At 42.0% G+C, this 14,464-nt stretch overlaps 1 protein-coding gene across 3 annotated transcripts in view; it reads right to left on the bottom strand.

Annotated features, from left to right (window-relative positions):
- Positions 1-2,696: 2,696 nt before the first annotated feature.
- The window catches only part of LOC115461288 (pantothenate kinase 3-like), a 93,843-nt gene continuing 82,075 nt past the window's right edge, over positions 2,697-14,464 (bottom strand). For 2 of the 3 annotated variants that reach the window (XM_030191016.1, XM_030191017.1), the window contains 2 exons: positions 6,171-6,296; positions 2,697-2,756 (listed from right to left, as the gene is read on the bottom strand). In XM_030191016.1, the coding sequence (XP_030046876.1) occupies positions 2,706-2,756; positions 6,171-6,296 (177 nt within the window). In that variant the 3' untranslated portion in view covers positions 2,697-2,705. Of the gene's footprint in view, positions 2,757-6,170; positions 6,297-14,464 lie in introns of those variants that run through there. The other variant, XR_003940682.1, reaches the window with a different exon arrangement.

The raw sequence follows: 14,464 nt of genomic DNA, 5'->3' as shown, positions 1-14,464 counted from the left end.
GAGGAAATAAACTGCGGTAAGAAGCATGGAGTCTATCTACTTTTTGAAATCCTGTTAAGTACTTGTGGCCTGGATTGGCCACTGTTGAAAACAGGTCACTAGGCTAGATGGACCTTTGGCAATTCTTATGTAGCACTCCAATATTCAATGAAATCTCTCAAACATACACATAATCCCCGATTCTATAAGTCACCAAAAATTGTGTGCACAAATTTGGGCACGCGCCCAATTTGCATGTGCACTTTAGAGCTAATTAGCACCAACTGGCTTTTTAATAACTATTGGAACTAAAGATTTAATTGAAATTTACACACATAAAAAAACAGTGCACAGAAATGGGTCATGAGTGGAACGGGGGCATTCCTAGCATTTGTGTGCATTGTTATAGAACATGGGGGGAGGGGATACGTGCCTAATTTAGGTGCATACATTTGCACCATGTTTCAGTTGCTGCAAATGGCTGTGCCTAAAGACAGGCATGATTCCCAGGCATAAGCACTATTCTATAAATTGTGCATAACTTTAAGCGTGGCTGATAGGGTTAATTCTATATATGGCGCTGAAAAAAGTGCAATTCTAACAGAATTCCCCCCAATGTGTAACAAAAACATAAGAGCTGTCAAGAGATATTGGTTTAAATTTTCACTGATCATGAGTGACGGAAGGTTTATTTTTTTTTAATCATTTCCATTATGGAGCCAAGTCATAAGTTATTTATTGAAACCTCTCTTATAAGTGAATAGTACAAACAAAATCTGTCTAAAAACAGGCAACCACATGTGTATTTTTTATGGCAGTTTTAGGTTTCCTTGGTTGTAACTGTTGCAGTAAATTTGCAATCACATCAACCATTATTAAAGCTACAGAGAGGGGATGGTCCCAAGAGTTGGTCTATTGCAGTGTTTCTCAAGCCTTGGAGCACCCCAAGCTCTATGATCTTTACTATTTTTCAAACGGGGCCGCTTTACAGGGGGGGGGAAGTCTACGTCAGAGCTAAGACTGTCAAAGTCACAATAAGAAGTCCCCCTTCAATGATGCAGTCAGTTTAACTGTTCAAACAGAACGAGCAGCTCATAATTAAAACTAAGTCTGCTCCCCTACACTCTCTCCCTGTGCCTATTCCCACATCTTCCCCAACATCTCTACCTGGTTCTTCTCCCCTACACCCCCCAATAACTCTTCCCTAGCCCTATCCAAGCCACCTCCTCCCACCAGTCAGCCTTCACCATTCTATCCCATTCAAGACAGTTCTCTCGCCAGTTTGTTAATCTCCCTCACAGCCTCTCTGAAGATTTTGCTTTTGCATTGCCTCTAAACAACTGCTCTGGCTTCTTGCAGAACTGCTGACTCTCAGTGAGTTTGAACCATGTGGTGCTTCAAATTCCACACTGTTCTCTTATTCTCATAATATCCCAAGCATTCAATTCTCAGGCTCATGGGAACAGTTCAGGCACCACACAGCTCAAAATCACTGTGAACCACACAATTAAAGAAGAAAATGAACAGCAGATACAATGTACTGCCAGCTGAGAGAGTTGGGGAGCATGTTGAGGGAAGTGAGTCAGAGAGCCACAATTATCAAAGCAACCACTGGCGTCCACGCTTTACAAATCAAGAACAATGGCCCAAAGGGTGTTCCAAAAATGGCCTATTGCATCACTACGTTCCAGTTCTACAGCAGTGCTGAAAGCTCTAAAATCAGAAAAGCATCATGAAGAGAGGTTTGTATTAAAGATTTTATAACATTTTCTGGGTACAACCTGGATATGCAGCAAAATCCTTTACTATGCGCCAAGGTATTTACTGACACATTTACACCAGTAAACCAGGATCAAGAAGTAATGTACTTTTATAATTCTATAACAACTTTTTCTTTTTTTATATTTCAAATGAAACTGCAGTGAGATCAAAGTACTCTTGTGAAGTCGTTGAGCACCGTTAAAGCTGTCTTTCATTGGCTGGAGCCACATGATATGGTTGGTGTGCACTTTAGAATTTCAACACGTGATGCTGTATGACAAATCACAATGCTCCATTTCACTCATTTGTTTTGTACAAAAAATATTTACAGAATATCTTCTGTAAGTTTATTTCTTGGATAATGAAGAAAACTTTTCTATTACTGAAGTGATATGGGTAACACACACATATGATACAGGAACCTCACTTTTAAATATATTTATACACTGCTGACAGATCAAGGTTCTGAAAGTCTGCCATCTAAAAACAGTTAGCTTAATAAAGATGTAATTTCTCTTACTACCCTCTTTTTCTTACACATAAAAATCTAATTTGTGTTAGGTGTAAATATATTTATACAATGACATATATAGGTAAGAATACAGTGCTGATCAATGAAATGTACCAGTGTCATTAACGTAGCTGAATGCCTTTTCCTTCTGGTATCAAAGTAGTTCTTTTAGAGACTGCCAACTGTTGGATTACTTTTTCTTGGCTGGCACTATGCACGCGACTTATCCTATATTTCGCCATATTCATTTCAACTCCCTTCACAAAAAAAAATACAGGTTTACAAAAGCAGCTATGTCCTTTCATCCTGTTTCAATATGGTGTCCATGTTCACTTCAATAAAAATTGCTGGAAAGTGAAAAAAATGTAAGGCTAGGTATGTTTTTTTTTGTGAACAGTAAAGGTTTCCATGTTACTCTGATCCAGCTTTCTTTTTTTTTTTTTTATTTAAAGAGTCACGAAGTATTCAAAAGCTCTAAAAAAGCTCCGGCAGCTCCAAAATAACCCTTGAAAACAAAATATATGCGTGAGTATTTCATATATTTTACAGTCACTAATAAATGTCAATTTCAATCTTATATTTATTTTTAATACCAGTATTTTATTACTACATAAAAAAAATAAATGTGCTGTGAAGTATAAACAGTTATTTTATTGAAAACTAGCCGTTGAGCCCGTTAAAACGGGCTAGTATGGGGTTTTTCCAAGGCCCCCGCCCCCGAGGTCGCCGCTACCGGTCCCCCCCTCCCCCGAGTCACCGCCGCCATCCCTCCATCCGGCCCGGGCCCTCTCTTCACTATTGAATGTACATCGCCGAAAACTCAGCAGGGCAGATCAGCTGAGCTGCAGTTGCCCTTCCTTCTCTGCCTGTGTCCCACCCTGTGACATAATGTCGGCGAGGGCGGGACACAGGCAGGGAAGGAAGGCCGACGGGAGCTCAGCTGATCTGCTTGCTGCGTGTCGGCGATGTAAGTTCAATACCGAAGAAGAGAGTGCTCGGGCCGGGTGGAGGGGGGCAGCGGCAACATCGGCGGTTCCCTCCCTCCCCTTCGCGCAGTTTCCCTCTCTGTCCTGCCTCCGTCATCACGTATTGACGCGGGGGCGGGACAGAGAGGGAAGTCTCTACTGCGCATTTGCGGGTGAGTACGGTCACTTGCCATTTATATGTTTGATATTACCTATAAGCAGTAAGTACCAAATACACGATCTATCAAGGATTATTCCCCTTTTGTATTCTGAGAAAAAATACTGAAATCATGCCTCAAACTTTGGTAAGCAAGCATAACACAGATTATGGGCTAAAGCTACTGAACTGCACTATCGCAATAGCACACCATTAAACACACACTGGGGCTCTTTTACTAAGCTGTGCTAACAAATGGGCTCAGTGCACCCTTATATGGGTCTTTCCTGTGAGCTAAGCCCATTTTTTGTGTGGCTGTAAAACTGCCTTTTTTCTGTTTCATTTCTGGCCATGCGCTAATTTTACCATTAGCACAAGGCCATTAAAAAAGGTAACGTGGGAGCACTTCCGCCCCATTAACTTTGCAGTAACCAGTTAGCGCACGTGCTAATGTGCACACACTAACTGATTTCCACAACCACTCTCTGCCCATTCCCTGCCCCCCCCCCTCAAAAAATAAAAGCCGCACTTAGTGTTTGCAGACAAAACGAATGCATGACAATTTAGTGCAACCTGCATTAGGTGCGCGTTAGCACCTAATGCAACTTAGTAAAAGGGTATTATTACTAATTATTAGGCCCCACTGCACAACATTGGATATATGGTAAATAGCACATTCTAATGCTTTAATGTGATGGCACACTCTAACCCTAAGTTTGTTCTCCAATCTACTTTACCTTCTTCTTCCATATTCAATTCAGAGTTTTTAAAGATTGATCATCAAAAGCCCTTTCTCAAGTTCCCTCTCCACTCAGGCAAGATTTAGTCACAATTCACTCCTGACAAATCATCTTCTTGAAAGTCCCCCTCTAATTGATTTCCACTCCCTTCCAGGGTGTCCACTCTGTTACAAATCTTGATCTGCCTTTTTTTGTGAAGGATACAAAGATTTGTGACAGTGGACACCCCCGGAGAGAGTGGAAAACATGAAAAAGGATCTAGAATAGCCTAATGTTTGGCAATTAAAATTTAATGCAAAGAAGTGCAGAGTGATGTATTATGTGATAGGTGAGAGACTGATACGCACAGACAGGGAGAGGGACCTTGGGGTGAAAGTATCTGATGATCTGAAGGCGACAGTGTGACAATGAAGTGGCCATAGCCAGAAGGATGTTAGGCTGTACAGAGAGAGGCATAACCAGCCCTTGTACAAGTCGTTGGTGAGGCCCCACTTGGTGAATTGTTTTGGAGGCTGTTCTGGCTAAGGATGTAAAAAGATGAAACGGTCCAGAGGAAGGCAACAAAAAATGGGGCTTGCGGAATTCAAAAAGGCATGGTATGAACACAGATCTCTAATTAGAAAATTAATGGTATAAAAAACAAAATTTAAATGGTTGAATTTATGTTTCCATGTCGAGTGGTACTTAGATGGTGGATCTGGCTGTGAAGAACTAAGGCCAATGCTGTGCACGTTTGTACAGTCTGGGTCCCATGTATGGCAACAACATGCACTAGTTAAGAAAGCATTCAACTAAAGCTGTTATTTTATTATAAAGGAGAAAAGCTCTCAGAAACCAGATGGATGACAATTCTTGGTTAAACCAGGTCTCACTTTTAAAACAGCACTTAACTTGACTGTTATAAACAATGTTCTCAGTATGTAAAAATTGAAGTCAAGTATCAATGAATTTATGACTTGGACACTAATCCACAATTAATGCTAGAACTTTGATGCACTATAAACGTTAGCACAACAACAACAAAAAAACACGGAGTTTTAGTCCGATAACAGAAACTGAATACCGGTTAAAAGTGAGACCGGGTTTAACCAAGGATTGTCATCCATCTGGTTTCTGAGCGCTTTTCTCCTATATAATAAAATAACAGCTTTAGTTGAATGCTTTCTTAACTAGTGCGTGTTGTTGTCAATATTAGATTACCTAAGTCAAGCACTAACATTTACTGTATCTACTTAGTTGTGTAAGAGATCGTCCCATGTATGGCAATCTGGTTTAGGAAGGGCTGGAGAGGCTTCAACAGAAAATCCAGTAATTTGGAAAACAAGGACAGTGCCAGCGGACTTTTATGGTCTGTGTCCCACAAATAAGATGGAGGATAGGCTGGAGTGGGCTTCAATGGCAACTCAGTAGTTGGAACCTAAGGACAGGGCTGGGCAGACCTCTATGGTCTATGTCCCACAATGATCAAGTATTTTATATCATATTCATTGTTGGTTTAATCATGACTGGATAATGAATGTGACTATTGGGCAGACTGGATAGACTGTTCAGGTTTTTATCTGCCATTAATTACTATGTTACTTTTCAATTCCAGCTCAAAATAAAACTATGCAAAGCCCCTCATGAGAAATGAATTTCTTCTACTCAGTGCTGCAACCATCATAATCCATTCTCCACATCACCACCATATTTCATCCAGACCACTGCCTCTCTCGAGAAGCTATCATCTCTTGTCCTTTTGTGTTTACACAACATTGTACACTACACAACATTGCAGACTACACAACTTTAAATTCTTTCTCTTGGAAACTGTGTACACTAACAAATAATGCAGTAGAGATACTTTAATAAAACAAACACAAACTTTGGTGTTTTGGAAAAACTAAAATAAGTTTCTTTCCATCAATTACTGATACTACAAAGACAAAAGGAGCCAAATACATTTTAAGCCACTTTGATTTAGAAACACTTACTACAATTGTTACAACTGCTAATTTTTCTTGCAAAACAAATAAGAGCAACAGTAAAGTAATAAAAACTATTTTAAGCCGTTTTACCTCATGCTCTAGGAACAGTGCCTTCAGCTGGCCTTTGGACCAATACTCCAAAGCATAAGCCAGAAGCTTCATGGAGATAGTATTGATCCTCAAGAAGTTACCAACAAAAACTACTCTGTTAATGTTCTGAAGAGAGAGAGAAAAAAAATTGTCAATCTTTATACTGATTTCATGAACCCAACACATCACTGCAGTTTAGGCAACTCAATATTTAGTTTATTAACATTTGATATACCGCTCTTCACAATGCATCAGAGAAGAACAAAGAAAGGAACTACAACGTGCACTGGAACAGGATAGAAAAGGAACAGGAGAAAGGAAAGACCATCATACAAGGTAGGATGCAGTTCAGGGTCTCCAACGGAGGCTGCAAAATGAAAACCAGCTGTAAACAAATGGGCCTTCAATAAGGACTTAAACTGAGGAAGACTGTGGAAAGGGAATTCCAGAGGAAAGGGACCAAGTCAGAGAAAGAAGAATGATGAGTAGACATTAGGCGGGAAAGGCGGACTGCAGGGGTGGAAAGAAGGGAAGCAGAGGAGTGAAGGGACCGTGACAGGGTGTAGAGAGAAATGAGAGCGGCGAGGAAGGAGGCAGTGCCAAGGTGAAGGGCCTTTAACTAGATTCTTTTGTGACCCAGGACAGCTTTTGTCAAATTATCAATTGAATAATTTTTTTTTCTGTGCTACTGAGATAGCTATCAAAGAAAAATGTAGCAAAGTACAACAGAACTAAACCAGAATAAAAAAAAGCTACCTGTATTAGTGGTCTCACTGGCAATAAAGTCTAAGAAGGGAACCTTTAATACTTAGTTCCTATTGGTGGACCACACAGTCAAGGAAATACAACAGCCACAAACACAGTGAGAAGCCAACTAGAAAAACAGCTACAGGGAGGGGGGAAAAAAAGCACAGGCTGGAATCAGGCAAGAAGAGTACAAAATAAAAAGCAACACGAACAAAATACAGAACAACAAAAAAGTGTAAAACATGCAAATTCTAAGGTAAATTAGAAATAAAAATGCTTCTCAGATGCTAAAACTTTTTTGGTTGGTATCCAATTTTTCTAAATATTTTTCCAGATGTAAGATATAATAGCTGTGCCACAGGTATCTCTTTTGCTTTCTTTGCTGATACCTTTAATTAAGAAGGTCAGTGAATACCAGTAGTTCAAGAAGCTAAAACTGAAACTTACCTATTCATTTTTTCTTTAGTTCTATCAGACCTGTCTAGAAAAATAATTTACATCCTCCAGCCAGTAGATGGAAAAATGGAGGGAAAAAAAAAAAAAGCTTAGAGCTCAGCTCACTTACCACCCTTTCCCTCTTGGGATAGCCTATGGCTCTGCAGGATCCTACACTGATGCTAAGGAAATCAAAGGCAACAGTTTTCTTTGGCTTGGGGCTTTCAAAACCACCACAAAAATCAACCCAGATGAAGTTTAAAACAACAAACACATTCCAGGTCAATGACCCAAAGATGAAATACCCCACACCAAGGGTATGAGCAGCTTAAATATGTTCAGAAGGGGTAACAGCTCACTCACGGTTAGTTTTCTGAACCTGACTATTTGAGAGCCCTTGATCACCTTTGCTTCCCTGGGTAGAAATTAACAGGCAGGTTTAATTTTCACCATCCTTGTTGCTGGTGCTAGACCAGTTCAGATTTGTGGGACATACTGAAGCTCTAACCAGTGCAAGCAAAAAGATGTCACAACAGCTCTCAGGACTTCTGCATAGCTATACTGGATCTCCTGGCCTGCACACCCATGCTGATAATCTTAAAACAGGAATGCAATGGAGATCAGGGGCCAGCTTATCACTCTACCTAAATGGGCTTCTGTGCCCTTGGGGGAGCTTGCGGGCCCTCCGAGACCTGCAATTCTTGCTGGGAAAGGCCAAAGCAATTGTCTCCTTAACTCCTCAGGAACTGGTGCCTTATTAATAGACCAAATCTATCTGAAACAGAAGAAATTAACCATCTAGATACATTTCAAAGGCAGCCTACAACTTATAAGAATGGCTGACCCTGCCCTAGCCTACATTAACTACTGGAAGAGGGATGGCCTGATTCCAACAGAAGGCATTACCTCAAAAGAAGAATACTGGATACAGGGATACCCCTTCTCTTAGAAATTAATACGACACCAAGGAGGCCAATCTTAACTATAAGCTATATAGAGATGCTACTATATGAAGAGTGAGAGGATGATAGCTCAGACACTAAGTAAAGTAGACAGCTCAAAGAAGAGGTAATGTATGTTTGATTCTCTAGTAGAGTTTATTCCCTCTGGCAGAGCAATGAGAGAATTTTTGTTCACATCCCCTGTAGCAAGTCAGACCTACATGTTATGCCTTTTGCCTCATCCCCTCTGGAGGAAGAGATGGATCCTTCCAAGGTAAATATGGTCTTTTCTGTAAAATTAACCACAAACACACCAAACACAGGCTGAATAAATGACCCACTTTCATGCCAACCAAAGGCCACACTACCAACATTCAGTACCCTTGCTATATAGTTTATTAAAAATTGCTATACCATCATTAGATAACTAGCAGATCACAGCGGTTAACACTCTAAAAACCAAACAAGAAAAATGAAAAGAACTACAATTCTTGATAGGAAAAAGAATGACACATTCAATCTGTGTCAAACAAATACATGAAGCTAAGCAGTAGGAGTAACTGTGGCACAAACCAAGAGTATCCTTAAACAGTTAAAAGCTTGGCAAAACAGCCAGGTCTTTAAGGCAATTTTAAATGTACTGAAGGAAGGTTCGGCCAAGATAAAGAGAGGAAAGGAATTCCAGAGGGAAGGAGTAAGAAAAAAAAGAAGGCACAGTGCCTAAATTGTAGTTGGGCTAACTTAGGGCTAGGGAGACAAATGGTGATCACTGATAGAATGAAGTAGCCTAACTGGGAAGTATGGAATGGTGAAATTGATAAGTAGAGAGCAAGACCAAATCTGAAGCCTTAAAAGCAAGTGTGAGAGTTTTAAAGATTATTCATGTCTCAACAGGCAGCCATTGTAGTTTGATGAATAGGGGAGAAACGATCATATTTCCGCACGCGAGAGTAATTTGATAGGTGTGTTCTGGAGCAACTTCAGTCAGGTGCATCCTGTATAGACTACATTGCAGTAATCCAATCTGGTAAAGAAAGAATTAAAGAATGGAATGCATCATGTTAAAAAGTATCTTCTGACGGACCAAAGTTGGTGAAGTATGAAAAAAAACTAGTTTTGCATAGATTAGAAATCTGCAAGAAAAAGGTCAGTTGTGAAACCAGAATAATACCTAAATAGCGAAAAGGATCTATAGGTGAAATGATATTACCTAATTACTACTACTATTTAGCATTTCTATAGCGCTACAAGGCGTACGCAGCGCTGCACAAACATAGAAGAAAGACAGTCCCTGCTCAAAGAGCTTACAATCTAATAGACAAAAAATAAAGTAATCAAATCAATTAATGTGTACAGGAAGGAGGAGAGTGGTTACAAGTGGTTACGAGTCAAAAGCAATGCTAAAGAGGTGGGCTTTCAGTCTAGATTTAAAGGTGGCCAAGGATGGGGCAAGATGTAGGGGCTCAGGAAGTTTATTCCAGGCGTAGGGTGCAGCGAGACAGAAGGCGCGAAGTCTGGAGTTGGCAGTAGTGGAGAAGGGAACAGATAAGAAGGATTTATCCATGGAGCGGAGTGCACGGGAAGGGGTGTAGGGAAGGACGAGTGTGAAGAGATACTGGGAAGCAGCAGAGTGAGTACATTTATAGGTTAGTAGAAGAAGTTTGAACAGGATGCGAAAATGGATAGGGAGCCAGTGAAGCGACTTGAGGAGAGGGGTAGTATGAGTAAAGCGACCCTGGCGGAAGACAAGACGGGCAGCACAGTTTTGAACCGATTGGAGAGGGGAGAGGTGACTAAGTGGGAGGCCAGCAAGAAGCAGATTGCAGTAGTTTAAACGAGAGGTGACAAGGGTGTGGATGAGGGTTTTGGTAGAGTGCTCGGAAAGAAAGGGGCGGATTTTACCGATGTTGTAAAGAAAGAAATGACAGGTCTTGGCGATCTGCTGGATATGAGCAGAGAAGGAGAGAGAAGAGTCAAAGATGACCCCCAAGGTTTCGAGCTGAGGAGACAGGGAGAATGAGAGAGCCATCAACAGAAATAGAAAACGGGGGGAGTGGGGAGGTGGGTTTGGGGGGAAAAATGAGAAGCTCGGTTTTGGTCATGTTTAATTTCAGGTGGCGTTGAGACATCCAGACAGCAATGTCAGAGATATCAGGGGTAGAAAGGTAGATTTGGGAGTCATCAGCATAGAGGTGGTAGGAAAAGCCATGGGATGTGATTAATGAACCAAGGGAAGAAGTGTAGATAGAAAAGAGGAGGGGACCAAGAACAGAACCCTGAGGTACGCCGACAGGCAGAGGGATAGAAGTAGAAGAGGACCCACCAGAGTGAACCCTGAAGGTGCGGAGGGAGAGGTAGGAAGAGAACCAGGAAAGGACAGAGCCCTAGAATCCAAGTGAGGACAGGGTATCGAGGAGTATGCTGTGATCGACAGTGTCAAAAGCAGCGGAAAGATCAAGAAGAATGAGGATGGAATAGAGACCTCTGGATTTAGCCAGTAATAGGTCATTGGAGACTTTAGTAAGCGCAGTTTCGGTTAAGTGGAGAGGGCGAAAACCAGATTGTAGTGGGTCAAGAATAGCATGTGAGGAGAGAAAATCAAGGCAGCGGTGGTGAACAGCACGCTCAAGTAATTTGGAGAGAAAAGAGAGGAGGGAGATGGGTCGGTAATCAGAGGGACAAGTAGGGTCGAGTGAAGGCTTCTTAAGGAGAGGTGTGACCACAGCATGTTTAAAGGCAGTAGGGACTGTTGCAGTGGAAAGTGAGAGGTTGACAAATAAGTTCAGGGGAAGGATGGTGGTGCTGGGGGGGGGGGGGGGGGTAGAGAGACCACCAGTGAACCAGCAGAAAAGGGGATAATCAGTTCCAAGAAATGTCCTGGCCTTTGGTAGAAAAGTGTGCAAGCAACTAGATGCCCGAATGATTCTATTCTGGATCCCCAAGTTTTGCCATCCTGATCTTCAACCCATGAACTTGCTCAATTTGTAGGTTTGTCAGGTTTATCTGATGTCCAATCTGGAGAATGCCTCTCTTGAATCTTGTGTGAAGGATGGTTCTATCAGCCCTTACAATTTGGGTCCCAAGAATGTTGGCTCAAAATTCAAAAAACATGGATCCACGACCAAAAGGATCAAATAATCCTGGACCTGTGCCCTCCTGGATACAAAATCACACACTGGACCAGAAAGGAAAAGAGAGGCGAGTTATTGCCCTAATCTACCGATCTCACTTTATCACAGAAACCACTGCCGAATCCATCACACCCCAACTCGAAATTGCCTCAATCAGGATTCAAAACAAAACCCTCCACCACCATCTGAACTGTGTCTTATTCTACAGACCTCCAGGTAACAAGAACATACCTAAACCTCCACTTCCCAAGATGCACAGGACTGAAGTACAAATCAACAGACGCGTCCAGTTTTTCCTATGTCTGCACACAACTTTGGAACGCTCTAACTAAAGCCCTGAAAATCACAAACTATCACCTAACATTTTGCAGAAACCTGAAAACACATCTCTTCAAAAAAGCATAGCCCACTGATCAGACGTAATCGCCAATTACTGAAACATAACTGAACACAACAGGAACATAACTCATAACTTCAGTCTCACACATGGTTAACCCACTTCAGTTTCACTTAACTAATCAACAACAGCCTTGTATCTGTCTTACTGGAGTTGTAACCACTTCTCCAGAATTATGTAAGCCACATTGAGCCTATGTGGGAAAATGTGGGATACGTAACAAATAAAAAAAAATAAAAATAAATTTGCAAGATGATTACATCTGCTATGTGAGTTGCTGACAGGGTCTGCAAGCGATCTCGGACCAATGACAGCCCACTTAAGTTGAGGGATACCCTGGCAACATCAACACGCCATCCGCTTCCACCTAGATTGCCTTCTCCTGTGTTAAGTGGCAGGGCTACTGTAATGTCAAGCAGCTGACTAGTCTGATCTAGACTACAGAGTTGCACGGGATAGAAATCTTACCCGTTCCTGTCCATCTCCACCCATCCCCACTAGAATTTAACCTGTCCCCAACCCAGTCCCACAAGAATTTAACGGTACATAAAAAATTCCAGTCGGCTCTCTCAGACTTTCTGGGTTTGAGCCGCAGCGCTGCAGGCAAGGAAGGAACGGAAGTTGGAACATACTGGTGCACACATTTAAAACTTGTCTCTGATTCAATGGCACTGTGTGCTAAGAGGTCGCCACATGAATGAGCCAGTAGGTCAGGTGACATCTGATGTTCGTGCCTGTCAGAACTGCACATCAGCCCAGGAGTAGAGAGGATTAATAGTAACATATTAGGTGACAGCAGATAAATAAAAACCAGAACGGTCCATCCAGTCTGCCCAATCAACAATGAATGTGATATTATATACTTGATTATGGTCTTTCTGGGACATAGACCATAAAAGTCCGCCTGGCCCTATCCTTATGTTCCAACTGCTGGAGTTGCCCTCAAAGCCCTCTCCAGCCCATTCATCTTCTCATTTGCGGGACACAAAAGTCTGTCCAGCTCTGTCCTCATGTTCCAGCTACTAAAGTTGCTAAGCCCTTTCCAGCCCATCCTAAACCAGATTGCTATATATGACACAGACAGTACAAGTTTGCCTGGTATTGGCCCTAGTTCATCACAGCTAGAGTCGCCATCTAAGCGTCACTCAACACATCTACTTTCTAATTAGAGATCCTCTGTGTTCATCCCATGCCTTTTTGAATTTCGTCACCATTTGTGTCTCTACCATCTCCTTAATGGAGACTTTCCGCATCTGTGAGTTAAAGCAATCAGGAGGAGGAGGAGGAAGAGACAGCACTCAAAGAACTTGGTACTTAGTAGGTGAGAGGCTGGAGCAAATGCAGCATACACTTCCACAGAAACTGCTTCCACCCCCACTGAAACCCTGCAGGAACTGCTTCTGACCCCACGGGATCCCCACAGAATCGCTTCCGTCCCCGCAGGTTCCGCAGGATTCCCGTGATCCCCGTTCCCATGCAGGTCTCTAATCTAGACCCACTGGTCCTCCACTGCATACAGAAGAGGTGCTGTGAGAATTTCAAGAGCAGGACAGAACCTCATTGGTAAGTTATTTGCTGGGAAATTGCTTTTAAACTTGGGGAAAGGTAGACTTGAAGTTAAATAGGTAATCTCAATGTCTATTTTTAAGATAATCTGCTTATTTAGCAAAGGCAATTTAAGGGTTTAGCTTTTAAAGTCTCTATTACACTTCCATAGTCTAGCAGTTAAAGGACTATTCGAGAGTTTACCATAGCATCAGTGTAGACAGAGCTGATAGTCACAGGAAACCTCAGTTTAATTACCTACCATCCACCCCTGGCCAGATCTCTGATTTATAGGCTCCTGAACCAAATAGAAGGCTAGAAAGTTACTTAGGGCATCTCTATCAGCCAGTAATTAACTATTAGAAATAGTCTATTTAAGTCTATAGAGGGGAACCTACAAATAACAATACAAATAATAAAAATAATGTTAAAACCCCTAAATGTTAGCATAGCCTAGAATATAACTAACAATTGTAGGGGACTTCAGTCAACAAATTCCTACTCTATTAGAACTTAATTAAGAAATTAACAATAAGTTGTAGACAGCAGTACAGCAGCGAGATACGGGCTACCCACTCTTTTGCACTGTGTCACATTTGATTATATCCCAGTTGGTGAGAAGTCATGTGTGTGTACTCAGTGCAAAGAGCTCCTGGCACTCAAAGAATGTGTCCAATCCCTGGAAGCTACAGTAGCAGACTTGGAGAAGCTGAGGCAGAGGGGTATATAGAGGAGGCCTACAGGGGCATAATAGAGAAGTCCCACCTACAGTCTGGCAACCTCTGTGCTGCCATGGAGAATGAAAGGTCACCTCAAGGGAAAGCATCATCTTGGAAAGGCAGGAGTGGGACCTGCCCCCCTGGGGATGCAATATCCTCTTGCACCAAGCAGGTCTCTCCAGGGGCTTCTGCCAAGAAGGGAAGGGATTGGATGGCTCTATTAGCTGGAGATTCAATCATTAGCAGGTAGATAGCTGGGAGGCTGGTGGACATGAGGGTTGTTTGGTTACTTGCCTGCCTGGTGCAAAGGTGACGGACCTCATGCATCACCTGGATAAATTTTTAGACAGTGGTGGGGAGGAGCCAGCTGTCTTGGTAC

This window comes from Microcaecilia unicolor, chromosome 2, assembly GCF_901765095.1.
Source record: "Microcaecilia unicolor chromosome 2, aMicUni1.1, whole genome shotgun sequence".
Lineage (NCBI taxonomy): Eukaryota > Metazoa > Chordata > Amphibia > Gymnophiona > Siphonopidae > Microcaecilia > Microcaecilia unicolor.
Note: the sequence above shows the minus strand (reverse complement) of the source record. Positions and strands in the feature narration are given on the sequence as shown.